This window comes from Eurosta solidaginis, chromosome 3 (genome assembly GCF_040869045.1).
Source record: "Eurosta solidaginis isolate ZX-2024a chromosome 3, ASM4086904v1, whole genome shotgun sequence".
Classification (NCBI taxonomy): Eukaryota; Metazoa; Arthropoda; class Insecta; order Diptera; family Tephritidae; genus Eurosta; species Eurosta solidaginis.
The window spans coordinates 263,718,326-263,736,525 of NC_090321.1; the positions used below are offsets into that span (position 1 = coordinate 263,718,326).

General features: G+C 40.3%; 1 protein-coding gene across 1 annotated transcript; it reads left to right on the plus strand.

The window, feature by feature from the left end:
- Nucleotides 1–2,977: 2,977 nt before the first annotated feature.
- LOC137247130 (trypsin delta-like) lies at nucleotides 2,978–3,978 on the plus strand. The gene has a single exon (XM_067778207.1). It carries the CDS (start codon nucleotides 3,005–3,007, stop codon nucleotides 3,782–3,784), a length of 780 nt encoding a protein of 259 aa, XP_067634308.1. The 5' UTR covers nucleotides 2,978–3,004; the 3' UTR covers nucleotides 3,785–3,978.
- Nucleotides 3,979–18,200: the final 14,222 nt, after the last annotated feature.

An 18,200-nucleotide genomic window follows, 5' to 3' on the forward strand; every position in this document is an offset into this window, starting at 1 on the left:
TGAATAGCGTCCACAAAATTGATCTTGGTGTCGTTTAAACAAGTAAGGACGTGACTGTACCTTTCATGAATGGGGCTGAACAACAATCTTGTCCCATTCGTAATATCCAAATAATCTGCTGTATAAGAAATATATAGTGAACAGATGTACATACCTAAGCGATGTTTAAGATAAATATAAAATAAACAAGTAAGGAAGGCTAAGTTCGGGTGTAACCTAACATTACATACTCAGCTGAGAGCTTTGGAGACAAAATAAGGGAAAATCACCAAGTAGGAAAATGAACTAGGGTAACCCTGGAATGTGTTTGTACGATATGGGTATCAAATGGAAGGTATTAAAGATTATTTTAAAAGGGAGTGATCCTTAGTTCTATATGTGGACGCCTTTTCGAGATATCGCCATAAAAGTGGACCAGGGTGACCCAGAACATCATCTGTCGGGTACCGCTAATTTATTTATATATGTAATACCACGAACAGTATTGCTGCAAGATTCCAAGGGCCTTTGATTTCGCCCTGCAGAACTTTTTCATTTTCTTCTACTTAATATGGTAGGTGTAACACCCATTTTACAAAGTTTTTTCTAAAGTTATATTTTGCGTCAATAAACCACTCCAATTACAATGTTTCATCCCTTTTTTCATATTTGGTATGTAATTATGGCATTTTTACCATTTTTCGAAATTTTCGATATCGAAAAAGTGGGCGTGGTCACAGTCGGATTTCGGTCATTTTTTATACAAAGATAAAGCGAGTTCAGATAAGTACGTGAACTAAGTTTAGTAAAGATATATCGATTTTTGCTCAAGTTATCGTGTTAACAGGCCGAGCGGAAGGACAGACGGTCGGCTGCGTATAATAACTGGGCGTGGCTTCAACCGATTTTACCCATTTTCACAGAATACAGTTACCGTCATAGAGGCTATGCCCTTACAAGGATTGGTAAATTTTTGTTTGGCTTATGGCATTAAAAGTATTCTAGACAAATTAAATAAAAAAGACGGAGCCACCACGAAATTTTCTTTTCTTTTTGTATTTTGTTGCACCATATCATTACTGGAGTTGAATGCTGACATAATTTACTTATATACTGCAAAGATATTCATTGTTTTGCTAAAATTTGACTTTAAAAAATTTTTTTTCAAGTGGGCGTGTTCGTCATCCGATTTTGCTCATTTTTATTTAGCATACATATAGTAATAGGAGTAATTTTCCTGCCAAATTTCATCACGATATCTTCAACGACTGCCAAATTACAGCTTACAAAACTTTTAAATTACCTTCTTTTAAAAGTGGGCGGTGCCACGCCCATTGTTCTATTCTGCGTCATAAGGTCAACCACCTACCAAGTTTCATCGCTTTGTTCGTCTTTGGTAATGAATTATCGCACTTTTTATGTTTTTCGAAATTTTCGATATCGAAAAAGTGGGCGTGGTTATAGTCCGATTTCATTTATTTTAAATAGCGATCTGGGATGAGTGCCCAGGAACCTATATACCAAATTTCATCAATATATCTCAAAATTTACTCAAGTTATCTTGTTAACGGACAGACGGACGGACGGGCGGACATGGCTAAATGAATTTTTTTTCACCCAGATCATATTGATATATAGAAGTCTATATCTATCTCGATTAGTTTATGCCGTTACGGATTACCGTTATGCGAACAAAATTAATATACTCTGTGAGCTCTGCTCAGCTGAGTATAAAAATAGGTAGGTACTTTGTGTGAGGATGCAAAGATTCATGTTTTTTGTGGTCTGCATGAAAAATCTATGACCATGAATCGTTTATTTCAACAATATACGACGTAAGCGTAACTATTTGATGAAACTTGAAGCTTCTAGCTCTTAAAATGGTGTAGAATTTGCGTTTGAGCAGACGGCGGACGGTTTTTATCCCCATTTTTATAATTAGACCACCGAGCCCGCTTTGTCGGACAGCTGGTCGTACGACCAAGATGAATTTAAAAACTTTAAAACAAAGTAAGGATGAAGAGGAAAGGGCGATGGCGTCGCAAGCTGGGGTGGATGATATCGCTACTAAATGTCTGCGACACTCCGCCCATGTTCCTTTTACTAAATTTTCACGACTTAATCATAAAGTTAATCTACTCGGCAAGTTTTACCACTTTAACAGTATTTTTAAATGCAATTTGTAAATGGTCCAATTTTTTGGAAACTTTCCATATCGAATAAGGAAGCTCTGTTATTGCTCGATTTCGGCCAATCTGAATACCAATCCATTCCGGGCTCAAATTAGCTAGTGTATCGAATTTCAAAAATTTATATATACGGAAGTCTATATCTTTGTCGATTCCTTCATGTAATTATTTACAACCGTTATTCAACTAATCTAATTGTTAAAGATCAACATATTATCTTGTTTTATTTGAGGCGACGTGAACTCATTTTCCAAATTCCTATAGAGTATAAAACACATCAATTTTACGAACATAAGAAAGATGGAAAGAAGCTTAAATCCACTTCAAATTAAGGTCTCATTAACACTTTGAACAAGATCTTGATTATGTCATCCCACATAAGTTCGAGCAGTGTTGTTATTCAAAATTTTTTGCACTGCTCCAATCTATGGTTATGTGGCAGTATACGATAGAACATATTAGCAGTTTGGAAACAAATGAAACTAATTAGAATATAAAGCTAATATAATAAGAAATTTCTATATAAATGTCATTTTAAAAAGCTGTATGAATATTGTCATCATTAAAGGCATTGAAATTTTAATTAGGCACTTCTAACCAAAAATTTACACAAGGTTAAATGAATTGAGTGAAAAAATAAATAAAAATTTCTCATTTTATAAATTGCTTTAATTCAAATGTAGAAGTGTTTTTATTGTTCAAATTCCTGGAATCTAGAAGTACACGTATATGTTTGTTTTTCATTCACACGACCCAATTATGTATAAATAGCGTCCACAAAATTTATCTTGGTGTACTTTATACTTAAATAGCGGTGGAAATAGTCGTAAACTAGAATGCATTCACACATGGATTTCGCGCTCTTGGTTGTCATACTTACCTGCCTTTTGGCTCATACGAATACGGAATATCGCATAATAGATGGCGGTGCTTGGAGGATAGAGAAGAGCCCTTATTTGGTATCTATACGTTTTTACGATATAAATCATTGCGTGGGTTCATTAGTCACTATGCAGAAGGTGATTACAGCTGCAAATTGCGTTAAATATTTAGATGTGGACCGCTTCACTGTTATAGCTGGTGTAAGTGATTTAAGTTGTAGGCACCAAAATGGTCAAAGTCGCGGTGTGGAGCGTGTATTTTATCCACGTAATTATGATTACGATACAAAACATATGGATATTGCTGTGATGAAAGTGCGTGGATTGTTTAAAGAGGGTCCAACAGTAGGAACAATACCGTATTCGGGTTGTTCATTTCAAAACCGCGTACATTTGCAAGTTAGTGGATGGGGTTGGACAACTGCAGAAAATGGGAGGACTTCAACTATACTTCAAACTACTATCTTATCTTCATTACCATATAATGATTGTGTGAGACGTTATCGTACGGCAGGAAGGACTATTACACAATCAATGATTTGTGCTGCTCGTGGTACAACTGATGTGTGCGTTAAAGACACTGGGGCACCGGGCGTTGCGTATGGACTACTTTGTGCGGTGGTATCATTTAATCAGGGTTGTGCGAACCCCCAGTATCCGAGTGTTTTTACAGTCTTAGATAATGTAGACGTTCAAGCCTTTTTAGATGAAGCGATAAATGGAAAACAATCCTAGCTCGGCTGAACGCAGAACTCTTTTTCCATAAACGCTGCAGCTCACGTCAATTTATGTTAAGATAAGAGCTTTTTCGAAACGGTAGCTGAGATGTGGTGATATTTCAATCAGCAGTTGAAATGACGAAAAATCTTTTTATGTTATCTAAATACATATGTATAAATAAATGCTTATAATTGCGATTTAAAAAAAAATATTTTTTTTTGTTTGCAATGAAAGTGTGACACATGCAAATGCCTTAGGTTGTGAGATCAAACTTTATTCTTAGTTTTAAAGTTCCCTCTTTAGTTAATAGAACATGAGATAAAAAGAAAATTGCGTAATAAGTACTTTATGGCCCTGGCAAACTCTGTACAAAACAACTAATGCAATCAACCTTATGGAAATCAATGTATTCTATTATTGACGCCATATCATAACGCCTTAGTGATAACCATACCGCAGTTAAGCAATTGGTTTTTGGTTTAAGTACATAGCTGAGCCAAGCCTAGCAGATCACCAATAAATAATAAATTTCTTTCAAAACTAGATAAATCGCTTGAAATAGAGGCAAATATCAAAAGATGTTGGAAGTATTTGCTGCTTTTAAAATTTGTTTGTGAAGAAAAAACTTTGAAAAGCTGGAGCAGTATCGTTCCATACGACCACTGTAGCAATTTTTATGTACCCAACTCTATGTAAGCGACTCGGGATTTTTACAGATCCAGGGCTGTCATTTCAGGTAACCCCATTTCACATGAATCGAAAATGATTTTGATTCAAAAGATCAATAAAATTATGGGAAACTATGGAATTAGTAACAAATTGTTAATCTAATAAGTCATCGTGTTGTGGTGACTAGTTCACCATGTTATTTGTTCGATTTACCATTTTTGAGTTATTGTTATTCAAAAAATGATTTTCGATTCAATGTAGAACAAGATAGGGACCCTGATCTAATTCAAAGAACTCATACAAGTTTCAGAAAAAGATATAAGCAGTGAACGTCTTGGTTACAACGAATACATTTACTACTCTTTACGAAACTTCACTCCTTAACTATAGCAGGCACCTTGTCGTAGGTGTGAGGGCTTAGCCGAACTCAATAGCGCCTGACTATGGGTGGGAGGAGGGTGGCGTGATGTCGGTGACCAAGAACTGCCAACCTCCTAATCCAGGGTATTATGCGGACCCTGAGTATTGGATGATTTGAAGCCAGGGGTTATTTTCGGCTGTATTTGAACGGAGTCTTCTCGAGAAGTAATGTCGGCCTTACCACAGCAAGGGGCGGTGTTGTGGTTTTTATCTCCATTTTCAACATTAGGCCGCTGAGCCCGTCTTGTTGACCAGGTACTCGTAAGACCAAGATAATTTCAAAGAATTATGCAGCGCTTGGGTTCAGTGGTTGGCCCAACTAATGATGATAGCGATCGCTTGGCTTGGGCCCGTGAGAAAGTGGAAGAATGTCGAAGACAGTTCTCTGAAAAAAACTTTGCTGTGAGCAACCCTCAATTTTGCAACGCCATTGAAGAGGAAGAAGCCCCGAGAGGAAAAACAAACCTGCTTTTAAGACATAGAAGGGAGAGTGCCAATGCCCCAGTCCCAGAACCAGGAAGCGAACTAGCCGAAATGGCAAGAACTAAATCTCAAAATCTGCCAGGCGGATCGAAGAGGGAAATATAAGTACTGGGAAACCATGTACCTTAAAAGCTGTAATATAGAAAGATGAAGCCAATAATGGCTTGAGAAACAAAAATAGTAAAAAGCTAAAGGCCGATAACGATACCTCCAGTCTCTGAAAACAGTGGAAAAAATCCAATGCCGGACAATTAGGAGAGAGACAAACAACTCAATGACGCTGTGAGTCTTACAGATAATACTCCCACACAGTAAATTGGCATCGAGCGAGCTCCTCCTGTTTCTTTAGGAGGGTTCGCTTCATGTGGTGCTGATACAGGAGCCATGGCTGTCATCTGGAGGAAAGGTTTTTGGACTCAGTGCGCGAGTATTCAGCGTTAATTACGCAAAGACGGGAGGCAGAGCTATAGTCATGGTAAGGTAACAGCTTTACTCTCGCTACGAAGACCTAGCGATGATCGCAATAGAGGGGAAGAAAGGACCGTTTCTTATTTTGGCACCCTGCTGCATGGCCCATAACGCGGGCGCCCCACCTGAGAGTTCAAAAGGCTGGTGGATCAAGAAGCGTGCACGGACGGTTTGTCACAGGCGCGGATGTGAATGCTCATCACATCGTATGGGGAGGGGACGATATTAATGATAGAGATGAGTCCCTTTTCTGTTATATACTACAGAGCAGTCTACAGGTGGCCCACAGGGGTAGCGTGCCTACATATGTTGGTCCTACGTCAAGTAATGCGCTTGATATCACATTGAGTTCTGAGCAGAATCTATCGGGGGTATGAATGGAGGGTCTTTGATAGACCATCCTTCTCAGACCATGCATATATCAGCTTCAGTGTCACCCTAAAGAGGTTAGAGAAGTTGAAAATCTTCAGAAACCCTAGGCCAATGAACTGGTACAAATTTCAGATATGTGTATAAGGAAGACTGGGGCAGCCTAAAGAGGTTACCACCGTAGAGGAGTTAGAGGAGTGCAACAACTTCTTATTAAGGGCGCTGACAACTGCGTACAACAAAGCTTTTCCTCTGACAAGATTCAAGGGGAAACAAAACCCCCATGGTGGAGTAAGGAGCTGACTCTTCTTAGAGGGCAGCTGAAAGATATTTTTAAGCTGGCAAAATTTGCGGAAAGCAAGGAGTGCTAGAAGGAACATAGAATGCCCACACTGAAACGGCGAGACCGAGGAAAGTCCTATCCTATCGCCGCAAAAAATTCAACCGCTTACAATTACTAGAAAACGAACACGAAAGATAGCACCAACAACGGCTGCACCTAACGAAGACAGCGCCAGCGCACCTACTAAACGTCCAACTCGCGGACGTGCAAAGAGAGGATCGAGGACGGTAGAAAATTATGAACCAATACCATCACACAGATAATGAAGAATATCCATCTAAAGCCGGCACGGAACAGTAATTGTACCTAGACACAGATGTTACACATACTCAGACAAATGATGGTGATGACACGCCGTGGCCGTTTAACACGCAACGTTAGCACCTACAATAATGTAAATAATAATAATAATACTAGCCTTTACCCGCGGCCCGTTCGCAAGGAGAAAATAAAATATATGGGCTATTCACGTTAGCCTTTTATCAAGTTATTTGTTTAAAAATTATTTCTGTCTAATGTATTGTGACGAATATTAAGCGATACTATCATCACTAAGCCGATACTAAGCAGCCATTCGTATGTACGTAAACAAATCAATCATCATGTACACACATTCATACAAGGCAGCAGAGAGATACTCACAAACACATGTCATCTTCAGCCGAAGTAGTACTCACATATACGCACGCATATGGATACAAACTACAAATATACATGTATACAGCTGGTAAACAAGCGTGAAGGTCACGAAATTACTGGACCTTAGGAGAAATGGGTGAACGAGGAAATCGAGAGTATAAAAACATCACAGCTGAGGCATGACTAAGCAGTTTGATTTAAACACGCAATTAGTTATGAAGTAAGAGTTATTGTGAAGTACTCTCAAAGTACTCTAATAAAGACCATTTTGCATTATTGAATATTGGAGTTATTTATTCTACAGTTTAGCGATTCGAACGTTAGCAGAAGGTTTGGAATAAGCGGAATTTCACTAAATACGTTACAGTATTTTATTTTTGTAATAGAGTAAAAAAATAACTAAATGAGCTGATAACCTGATAGGATCCGCAAATGATCCCGAAAAAAGCCACGAAATGACCCCGACGGTATCCCGCACGGATTCCGAAAAGAAATGCTCCCGGAAGAGTCTCCAAGTGATCCCGGAATAATCCCAAAAAAGTTCCGAAATGACAAGGACGCGATCCTAGACGGATCCAGATAACCACACAGATATGATCCCTGAAGGGTCCCCAAATGATACCGAAAAAGTTGCGAAATGTCATGACGAGTTCTCGGACGGATCCCGAACACCATCCAGAAATATCCCGGAAGCGTTCCTAAATGATCTCGACATAGTCCAGTAAAAGTCCCAAAATGACTCCGTCGAAATCCCGGACGGATCCCTAAAACCATCCAGAAATGATCCCGGAAGGATGTCGAAGTGATCCCAGTAGTTCGCTAATTTGGCGCGATTTTCCGTTCCGATTTGATGATGATCCAGGGCTGGGTAGCTCAAATTTTGACTATTTAACAATAAAAAGTCGTTTTTGCTAGATTCCAACTTTTTCGCGTGTGCACAGGCCTTGCGATTCACCACTTTCCTTCCAACTTCAATGTTGTCGTTGTGGCGATAAGGACACTCCCCGAAGGTCTTGAGGAGTGTTATCGATGTTGTTGGTCCTTTGCCGGATAAAGATCAGGTACGTTCCGGTAACAAGTACGATTAAATACTAGGCCGACCACCTCGGCAACGATTTGGTATGACCACATGAAACCTTCTAGGTCATACCGCCCTCCAACCCCCTAAATCCATGAGGAACTTGGGGTCTCCAGAGCCTTTGCTGTTAAAGAAACAGTATTCGCCAAGGGTAGGTGAGGTTGACAATTGGGTGGGAGAAGCTATGCCTTGAAAGGGTTGCGCTACACAATCCTTTGAATCAATTTGATATTTTACTCGCCTCTTACGACAGGCATACCTGCCGCGGGTACATTCTAAGCCCCCTAACCCGCAGTTAACAGTTTCAACTGGTGTTAACATTTGCATATAAACTTTCTCTGATTTTCTCTTAAGATGATTAATTATTCGATAGAAGAATATAGTTTTGTTTACTAAGAGGTATCAGGTCCTAAATTGAACTAGGCCTAAGCTTGGAGGGGTTACCCTGCAGGATAAACCTAGCGAAAACTATCTAGGAATCATTTTGTACAGAAGATGTTGTGGAAGCTCACTTCATACATATAAAAGATTGCTGTGGTGTACGTGAAATCTATCCACCTCTCTCTCTCTCATTGGATATTTACAGCGATTATAACGCCTATCCTATACTAGGAAGTCCTTATTTGGTGGATAAAATAAAAAAATGTAAGGCGGGAGCTTCTCTTCCGATTTGCGTCGTGCTCCTTTTAGTTTTTCCTACAAATTGGCGGGACGGGACCTACTTGTTTAGTGCCAACTCCGAACGGCAACTGCAAGGCAGATGAATTTTCACTGAGAGCTTTTTATGGCATAAATGCACTGCCTCCGCTTAGAACAATTTTCTTCTGATTGAAAAAACTTGTTTCTAAAATTTTGATGTTGCTTTGTCCGGGGCGTGAACCCAGGATCTTCTGTGTGGTAGGCGGTGCACGCTACCATCACACCACGTCGCTCGCTATTTGCTGGATAAAAAAAAAAAAAAAAATGTAAGGCGCGATAACCTCCGAAGAGATCTAAGACCGAGCTTCTCTTCCAATTTGCGTCGTGCTCTTCTTTATTTTCCCTACAAATTGGCCGGACGGGACCTACATGTTTTATGCCGACTCCGAACGGCATCTGCAAGGCAGATGAGTTTTCACTGAGAGCTTTTCATGGCAGAAATACACTCGGACCGCTTGCCAAACACTGCCGAGGGGCGACCCCGCTTAGAAAAATTTTCTTCTAATTGAAAAACCTTATTTCTAAAATTTTGATGTTGCTTTGCCCGGGGTGCGAACCCAGGGCATACGGTATGGCAGGCGGAGCACACTACCATCACACCACGGTGGCCGCTGGATAGCCATACAAAAAAGAACCTACCTCAAAAACCTAGGGGGGGGGGGGGGGGGGGGGGGGGGGTGGCTATGTAGGCTAACAATGCTTAGCATTACGGGAGCGCTGAAAACAAACTCAACGGCTGCAGTTTATGCCATTCTGCAAATTCTACCCATAGACCTGGTGGCGAAGAATGTAGCGTTAACCGCGGACCAGCTTGAGCGCAGACCATGCGAATACTGAACGAACAGACTAAACAATAGAGGTGGATGGTTGTCGCAAGAGTGCCCAAATGCCAGACGAGGTGATACAAGTGTACACCTATAGCTCCGAAGTAGTGGAAGGAGTAGGGTCTGCGGTACATTGCGCTGATTCGTGAATAAATAGATCCTACAATCTACCACTGTAGCGCTTTTCAGGGGGAATTAGTAGCCGTAACCAAAGTAGTAGAAACACTGGAAGAAAATAGCTTAAACCGCCGCCGCGTCAACCATAATAATCTTGCATAGCACATCCAAAAGTGTAAGCAGTCTCTGAAAAGAATCGCAATAGGGCGAAGTATACATACATCTATATTGGGTAGCAGGACATATGGGAATAGATGGGAGTGAAAAATATGAGCTAGCTCAAAATGGCGCACCCCTTGTACGTTTGCACCGTAGACGCCCCAATAAGATTGGGCGTGATTAGGAAAAGGTGGGATTTGCTCACGATTGACCAATCAGGAAAGGCGTGGACCCAAGCGCGGGGCTGCAAAGTGTCGAAGATCATGTTCAGGTCCCAGAGTCATAGACTAACAAAGTTACTCTTATCACTAAATCAAATTCACCACAAGACTCATGGCGGGTATTATGATCGGACACTGCTTTCTGGCGTCACATGCTTTCAAATTACGGCTATTTAGTCATGGAAGACTTAGGAATAGCGGTTTGGAGATGGAAACGATCGAGCACGTTTTGTGCTCGTGCCCTGCACTCGCCAGGCTAAGACTTTAGCTATTAGGAGTGATACAGCTATCAGATCAAGAAGCAACAAGCCTAATATTTAAGTTCTAAAAACCGGTCACCGTGGTGTGATGGTAGCGTGCTCCGCCTACCACACCGAATACACTGGGTTCACACCCCGGGCAAAGCAACATCAAAATTTTTGAAATAAGGTTTTTCAATTAGGAGAACATTTTTCTGAGAGGGGTCGCCCCTCGGCAGTGTTTGGCAAGCACTCCGAGTGTATTTCTGCCATGAAAAGCTCTTAGTGAAAACTCATCTGCCTTGCAGTTGTCGTTCGGAGTTGGCATTGAACAAGTAGATCCCGTCCCGCCAATATATAGGAAAAATTAAAAAGGCGCACGACGCAAACTGGAAGAGAAGCTCGGCCTAAAATATCTTTGGAGGTTATCGCGCTTTACATTTATTTTTTTATTTTTTTAAAAAGCTTCTATTATTTGCCAAGAGAGTGAAGCTATTTTATAGCATAGGTCCTCGTTTTTAAAAGGGTTTACAGTTTGGTCGTTAAACAAACTTCTGGGAACACTATGTACTCAATCAGTCTATGTGAGGTCCTCACGGGCCGGCCAGTTCAACCTAACCTAACCGTCACCAAAGAGGTAGTTGCATAGTTTATTGGTTCTGTTTACGTGGCATCCTCCAAGATTTTCGAATGGGTGTATGTTGAAGGGATTTTTCGATCTTGTTCACGATCTGTCAACAGTATTTACAGTTGAGTATGGCTACAACAACAACAACTACACCAAGCCGGACGGTTATACCAAAAGGGAACTGATTCTCTTGTTAGTCTGCGGCAAACAGACTTATTAATAATAATCACTTAGTGCGATGCATGTGAGTTCTGAGAAGCTTTTCATTGCAGAAATACAGAAGGAGTGTTTGCCAAACACCTACAGAGGGGTTTCTAGTATCTTCGGTAAGACAGGCGAACACACTACCTCGGCATACCCGGACGAACTAACTAGCGGATTGCGCTATTTCAATGATTTTTTTTTTAATTCTTAAATGTAATCTGAATTAGAAAGTTGGGCAATACAAAATATACAAATGAAGCAATCACAAATAATAACAACAACATTTTTCCATTATATACATAAATTCACCATAGACTCACCTTGTATTTTCTTAAAAAATAATTCTCACATATTTGTAAAGCCCTGACCAAAGTTTCACGTTGATATCTCTACTGGAAGTATTTTTGGCCACCAACTCCATGTAAGACCGACGAGTGTGCAATGTACATAAATTTTCAATAGACTTTACCGAATTTTTTATTTACCACTAGCAGACCCGGCAGACGTTGTTCTGCCCTAAATTTGGTATATCTGCATACGTTTTAATAAGCTTTTTCCGTCCAAATCTGCCCTTGCCCCTCTAAACTTTTTCCTAATCTTTGTATTCACTCCTCCCTCCGTATTTTTCGCTTCATCTATCTCCATCTTCGTCTCATTCTATCTCTTTCTCAGTGTCCTTCCCTCTTTTCTCTTCTCTCAAGTTTTTCCCATTTTTCTTCATATCTTATTTCCAGCCTCAGAGGGTGGTATGTATTTTGTTCCAGTCCCAGTCCCAGTCCCACTCCGAGTCTCAGTCTCAGTCCCAGTCCTAATCCCAGTCCCAGTCCGTCTCTGGTCTACTTCCCGAAAAAAAGCATCGTAAATACTAATATAGGCAAATTTATATACAAAATTTCAGGCAAATCGAATAGGACGTATGTAAATAGGTATGTGGGTATTATTAATACATGACTTTATTTAGGATTCGCATGCATATTTATCTGTTTTGCCAGGTTGATGCGACTAAATCGAATATCACAATGAAAATTACTTAAAAGCTCTCAGCAACAGCTTTCATTTGATATCCAAAATACACACATTCTAGGGGTATCCGGGTCCACGTTTTGGCCTATATCTCGAGACCCTAGTCACCAGTAGGTATGAAACCTACCCTGTAGTTAAGCACTCATCAACAGTTTTCCTTTGATATCCATATTGTATAAACATTGTCTCGAGGTATCCGTGTCCACGTTTTGGCCTATATCTCGAGACCCTAGTTACCAATAGGTATGAAAACTACCCTGTACTAAAGCACTCATCAGCAGCTTTCATTTGATATTGTATAAACACATTCTAGGGGTACCCGGGTCCACGTTTTGGCCTATATCTCGAGACTCTAGTTACCAATAGGTATGAAAACCACCCTGTACTAAAGCACTCATCAGCAGCTTTCATTTGATATCCATATTGTATAAACACATTCTAGGGGTACCCGGGTCCACGTTTTGGCCTATATCTCGAGACCCTAGTTACCAATAGGTATGAAAACTACCCTGTACTAAAGCACTCATCAGCAGCTTTCATTTGATATCCATACTGTATAAACACATTCTAGGGGTGCCCGGGTCCACGTTTTGGCCTATATCTCGAGACTTTAGTCACCAATATGTATGAAAACTACCCTGTACTAAAGCACTCATCAACAGCTTTCATTTGATATCCATATTCTATAAACACGTTTTAGGGGTGCCCGGGTCCATGTTTTGGCCTATATCTCGAGACCCTAGTCACCCAGGGGTACGAAAAATACCCAGTGTCAAAGTACTCATACACAGCCTCCATTTGATACCCATATTGTACAAACACTTCCTGGAGTTACCCGGGTCCATGTTTTGGCCCATATCTCGAGACCCTAGTCACCCGGTATCAAAGTACTCATTATATAAACCTTCCCTGTGGAAAAATACATATATATACCAATTTTCATAATAATCGGTCCAGTAGTTTTTGAGTTAATCGATGACATACATACAAAAATTCATTTTTATATATATAGATTTCCCGGCAAGTATTCGAATTTTTCTTACCTTTTAAACCTTCCCTAGACCTCCACGAATAATTCAAGACCAAGATAAGATAAATCCGTTCAGCCGTTCTCGAGTTTTAGCGAGACTAACGAACAGCAATTCATTTTTATATATAGATATAGATAAATAAATAATAGGACAACCCATGAAGGTTCTTAAAAAATCATTTGATTCCCGAGCTTTCTATGGTTACGAGGTATTTGCTAGTTTGAGTGAGTTGCCTTAATATGGAAGTAGCAGCCCAAATTCCACAACTATTACTTAATTTTTTAATGAATACGATACGAGTAAGTATCGAGTGCTTTCCATCGATACTTTTTAAATGAGTACAAATATCAAGTACAAGGTGGCATCGGAACAAAACTAGCCGAGCCCTATCCCCACTATCCTTTGTTACAGTTTAATACAATGAAAGACTATAAAAGCGAACGACTAAACACGACCATACAGAAGAAAATTGAACACTGAAGATGGCACAGCCCCGGTTTGTTTTCAAACCATGGTAAGGGATGACGGAAGTTTACATACTGTTACGAATATTAGCAACACTAAGGGGTACTGTCATCTCTAAGCCGATGCTAAGAGTGACTTGTATGCACATCCATAAATCAATCATTATGTATCTACATAAACGAATCAATCATTATGTCTACACATATGTACGTACACGCAGCGGAGAAGAGATGCACAAACACATGCAGATATCTTATCTGAGATGCTCCCAAAAGTATGCAATTGTAATTGTGGAGGTGTCGCTCACAAATACACGCGCATATGAGAAGCTATACATGTGCATTTGTAGTTATAATTATATGGCAGTAATTAAGTAAATTCTGGAAGCGCCTAGAAGATGCAACGAGGAAATCACAGAGTATAAAAGCACCAAGAGTAGAGGCGCGAGAATCAGTTTCGATTAAGCACGCTATCTGTCGAGCAATAGAAGTGTTATTTTGAAAGTACTTGAATAAAGGCCATTTTGCATTACTAATATTGGAGTTATTTATTCAACAGTTTAGTGATTCGAACTTAGCAGAAGGTTGCAAATAAGAGGATTTGCAGTAAATTCGTTACAATTGGTGTCAGAGGAGGGATTGTTGAATAAATTCCGAAGACTTCGAATACAACTTGGACATGGCAAAGTTGAGTGAATTGAGGATCCAGCAACTGAAAAAGGAGTTGGAGAACCGTGGATTGAATACAACCGGCAATAAGATCGAACTTCAAGCACGGCTATGAGAGGTGATGTGGACGAGTATGTCTTTTATCCTGATGGGAACGAGACAACAAAAAAATTTTATAGAAAAACGAAGCATCACAGACAGTTACGAGCACAGACTTGAACATGATTTTGGCTGCAATATCTGCACAAACATCGACAGTAACATCAATGTCGTCGCGTATGTCAGAAATGTCGACACAGATTACATCCAAGATGGAAGCTCAACTGGAAGAACAGAAAACAGGAGGCACGCATTTCAGAAATGTTGTCACAAATGTCATCCCAACTGGAATCGCAGGAGACACGCATCACACCGAAGATTGAAGCACAATTGGATGAACAGAAAACACACATGGCGTCACAAATTGCAGAACAATTAAAAGAGCAAGAGGCACGTATAACATTACAACTCGAAGCACAGGAAGAGCGTATCTCAACAAAGCTGGATGCACAGGAAACAAAATTCTCATCACGGAAGCGAACACAGGAAACAAATCTACTAAATAGAATTGCAAAACCGCTACCAAAAATCTAACGAGGCTTTGCAGGAGTTTGCGTCGGATGTTGAAAGGCTGGCACATTTAGCGAATGCGGACGCACCCGTGGAATACACTGAAAGGGCAAAGATTCAGAGCTTTATAAATGGCATACGGGACGTCGCAACAAAGCGAGCTACATACGCAAACCCAAAGCTAACAATCGCAGAAACGGTTTCACAAGCTCTGATTCAGGAAATAGCGGCGCTTCTGTGTAAGCCAGTTTTCAATGCACGCCGTGTGGAAGTAGAAAGGCCAGAGTGGGTAGACGCAATATTGGAGGCGCTGAAAGAGTTATCAAATGATTCAAATGCGGGAAGCCCGGTCACATTGCACGTTATTGCGATCTTGATCCTGGTGGTTGCAACAGCATGAGTGGTCTTAATAACAAAGCTGGAGGAGATGAGCAAGAGCGTGCCAGATGTAAAGATCAAGAGCTAGCTCCAGCTGTTGAATGTCCTGTGATATCTATCTCGCAAATTGGAAGAAAATCGAGCAGTCTTGCCGTCAAAGAAAAGCTGGATGACAAGGAGCGTGTACTGACTGTAGATACGGGCGCATCTCACTCCTAAATCCAATCCGATTTGGTCAATAGGAGAGTAAAGCCATTACCTGGAGCAAGGTTGCGTACGGTCACAGGCGAGTATAACCAGGTCCAGGGAGAAGTAATATGTGAAGTCTTAATTGGGAAGGTCATGGTTCTACACAAATTCATTGTGGCGGAGATTGTTGATGAAGTCATATTGGGAGTGGACTTCTTAGTTGACCATGACATCAAGATCGATATGCAGATCAGGGTTATGCGTTATGAGAACCAGGATGTACCACTTGACTTTAGTTTGGAGGAAGGGTTCAGCAGTAATCGAGTACTGGTGGAGAAGACTCGACAAAGACCACGGAAGTCAACGGTAAAGGTTGATAGATCGAATGGGCCAAATAAAGCGAAATCAAAAGTACCTGCGAGAGAAACACTGGCATTGACAAAACCAAAGGGACGCACGAAAACGAAGGAAAGAAATTCCCAGATGGAATGCGAGGGTAGTTTCAAGCCAGGGCGCACCACTGTTGTGAAACGTGGGAACGATACTGATTATGCGAAGCCAATCCGTCAAGCGCAAGCTCTGCGAAGTAGTTTATTGGCCAAACAACAGAGTGCGAGGGAACGATCCAGGATAATGAGTAGTAAGATGAAACGCAGGTACGATGAGAACAATAATTCGGAAGGTTTCTTGGCGGGAGATTTGGTCAGTACCAGTTACACAACCCTCACCGGCGGAAAGGTGTTCCATCCAAATTTCGGTGCAGTTGGGAAGGCCCATACAAAGTTGTGAAGAAGATCAGTGATACCATCTACCGCATACAAACAATTGGGAAACCACGAAGTAAAAGAGTGGTACAATTGGAGATGCTAGCGGCTGTTAGATCGAGAGATCCGATCAGACTTAGGTGGAGGGCAGTGTTATGAATATTAGCAACACTAAGGGGTACTGTCATCTCTAAGCCGATGCTAAGAGTGACTTCTATGCACATCCATAAATAAATCATTATGTATCTACATAAACGAATCAATCATTATTTCTACACATATGTACGTACACGCAGCGGAGAAGGGATGCACAAACACATGCAGATATCTTATCTGAGATGCTCCCAAAAGTATGCAATTGTAATTGTGGAAGTGTCGCTCACAAATACACGCGCATATGAGAAGCTATACACGTGCATCTGTAGTTATAATTATATGGCAGTAACTAAGTAAATTCTGGAAGCGCCTAGAAGATGCAACGAGGAAATCACAGAGTATAAAAGCACCAACAGTAGAGGCGCGAGAATCAGTTTCGATTAAGCACGCTATCTGTCGATCAATGGAAGTGTTATTTTGAAAGTAGTTGAATAAAGGCCATTTTGCGTTATTAAATATTGGAGTTATTTATTCAACAGTTTAGTGATTCGAACTTAGCAGAAGGTTGCAAATAAGAGAATTTGCAGTAAATTCGTTACAATACGAAATTTTATGTGAGCAACTTATAAATACATTTGTGAACAGCCAGCTACCTGTCTTAGGAGTTTGATATCAGGAATAAGACCTCGAAAACCCGAACATAGAAAGACAACAAGGCTGACTAGATATTTATTCTGGAAAAAAGAATACTTACCTTGTTACAAGTTTTCCACATTTCGATTGCTAATATTTGTATATTTTGAAACACAATAAATTTCGAGTCATTGAATTATGCGGTACGCCTTGGTTTCTGACTGCATATTTTTGAAACACTCGAAATTTCACAACTCCTTGAATCAAAAACAATTATAGTATTTTTATCGAATTCGCAGCTAACGACCTTCTTTCTCCAACCCCCTCGGTCCTCGTATTCATCGTTCGATGAACAACAGCATATCTGGAAATGCAGCAATAATGACTGATGATGAATAATTTTATATTTTGAAACAATAGATTTCGGAACTCACAGATTCATGCAGAATGACAATTTGCTTTCGCGAGCCGCTTCTAATTTTATTTTAATTGTTTAGTCCGAAGACTGCATTGTCGAAAAAAAAACAAAACCTGTGTTACATGATTTCCACTTGCTTATGACGTGAAACAATCGATTTTGAAATACAATAAATTTCGCAACTAATTGAATGATACTTAATTATAGTTTCATCATCAAATTGTTGCTTGTAGAGACCTTCTGACTTATTTTGTTTTGTTGATTTTCCGACAGAGCAGATAAATGATGTATATTGGAACGATTTTCCGTCATCCCTTGTCAAATTTGGTTTTGAGACAAACCGGTTTCGGCGTTGTCGATTTTCGTTCTGATTTGTTGTTGTCGTTTGTCCTGTATTTATAGTTCGTAAGTACATGAGCAGGTATTGTTAAAATTGATGCTTGTGTATATTTAGTTATGTGTATGTGCTGTGTGTTCATTCAGAACCGGGGGTGATTTTTACTGATCGATTTGTGTGGCTGACTGGGGCAGGTAAAAATCCGTAATTTTAGTCGACTGACCTTCTTTGTGGGTTGTTGTTTTGGTGCGTTAATTGTT

Excerpts from the sequence above, each read along its gene's own strand:
- LOC137247130 (XM_067778207.1), top strand. The coding sequence starts at position 3,005 with ATGCATTCACACATGGATTTCGCGCTCTTGGTTGTCATACTTACCTGC.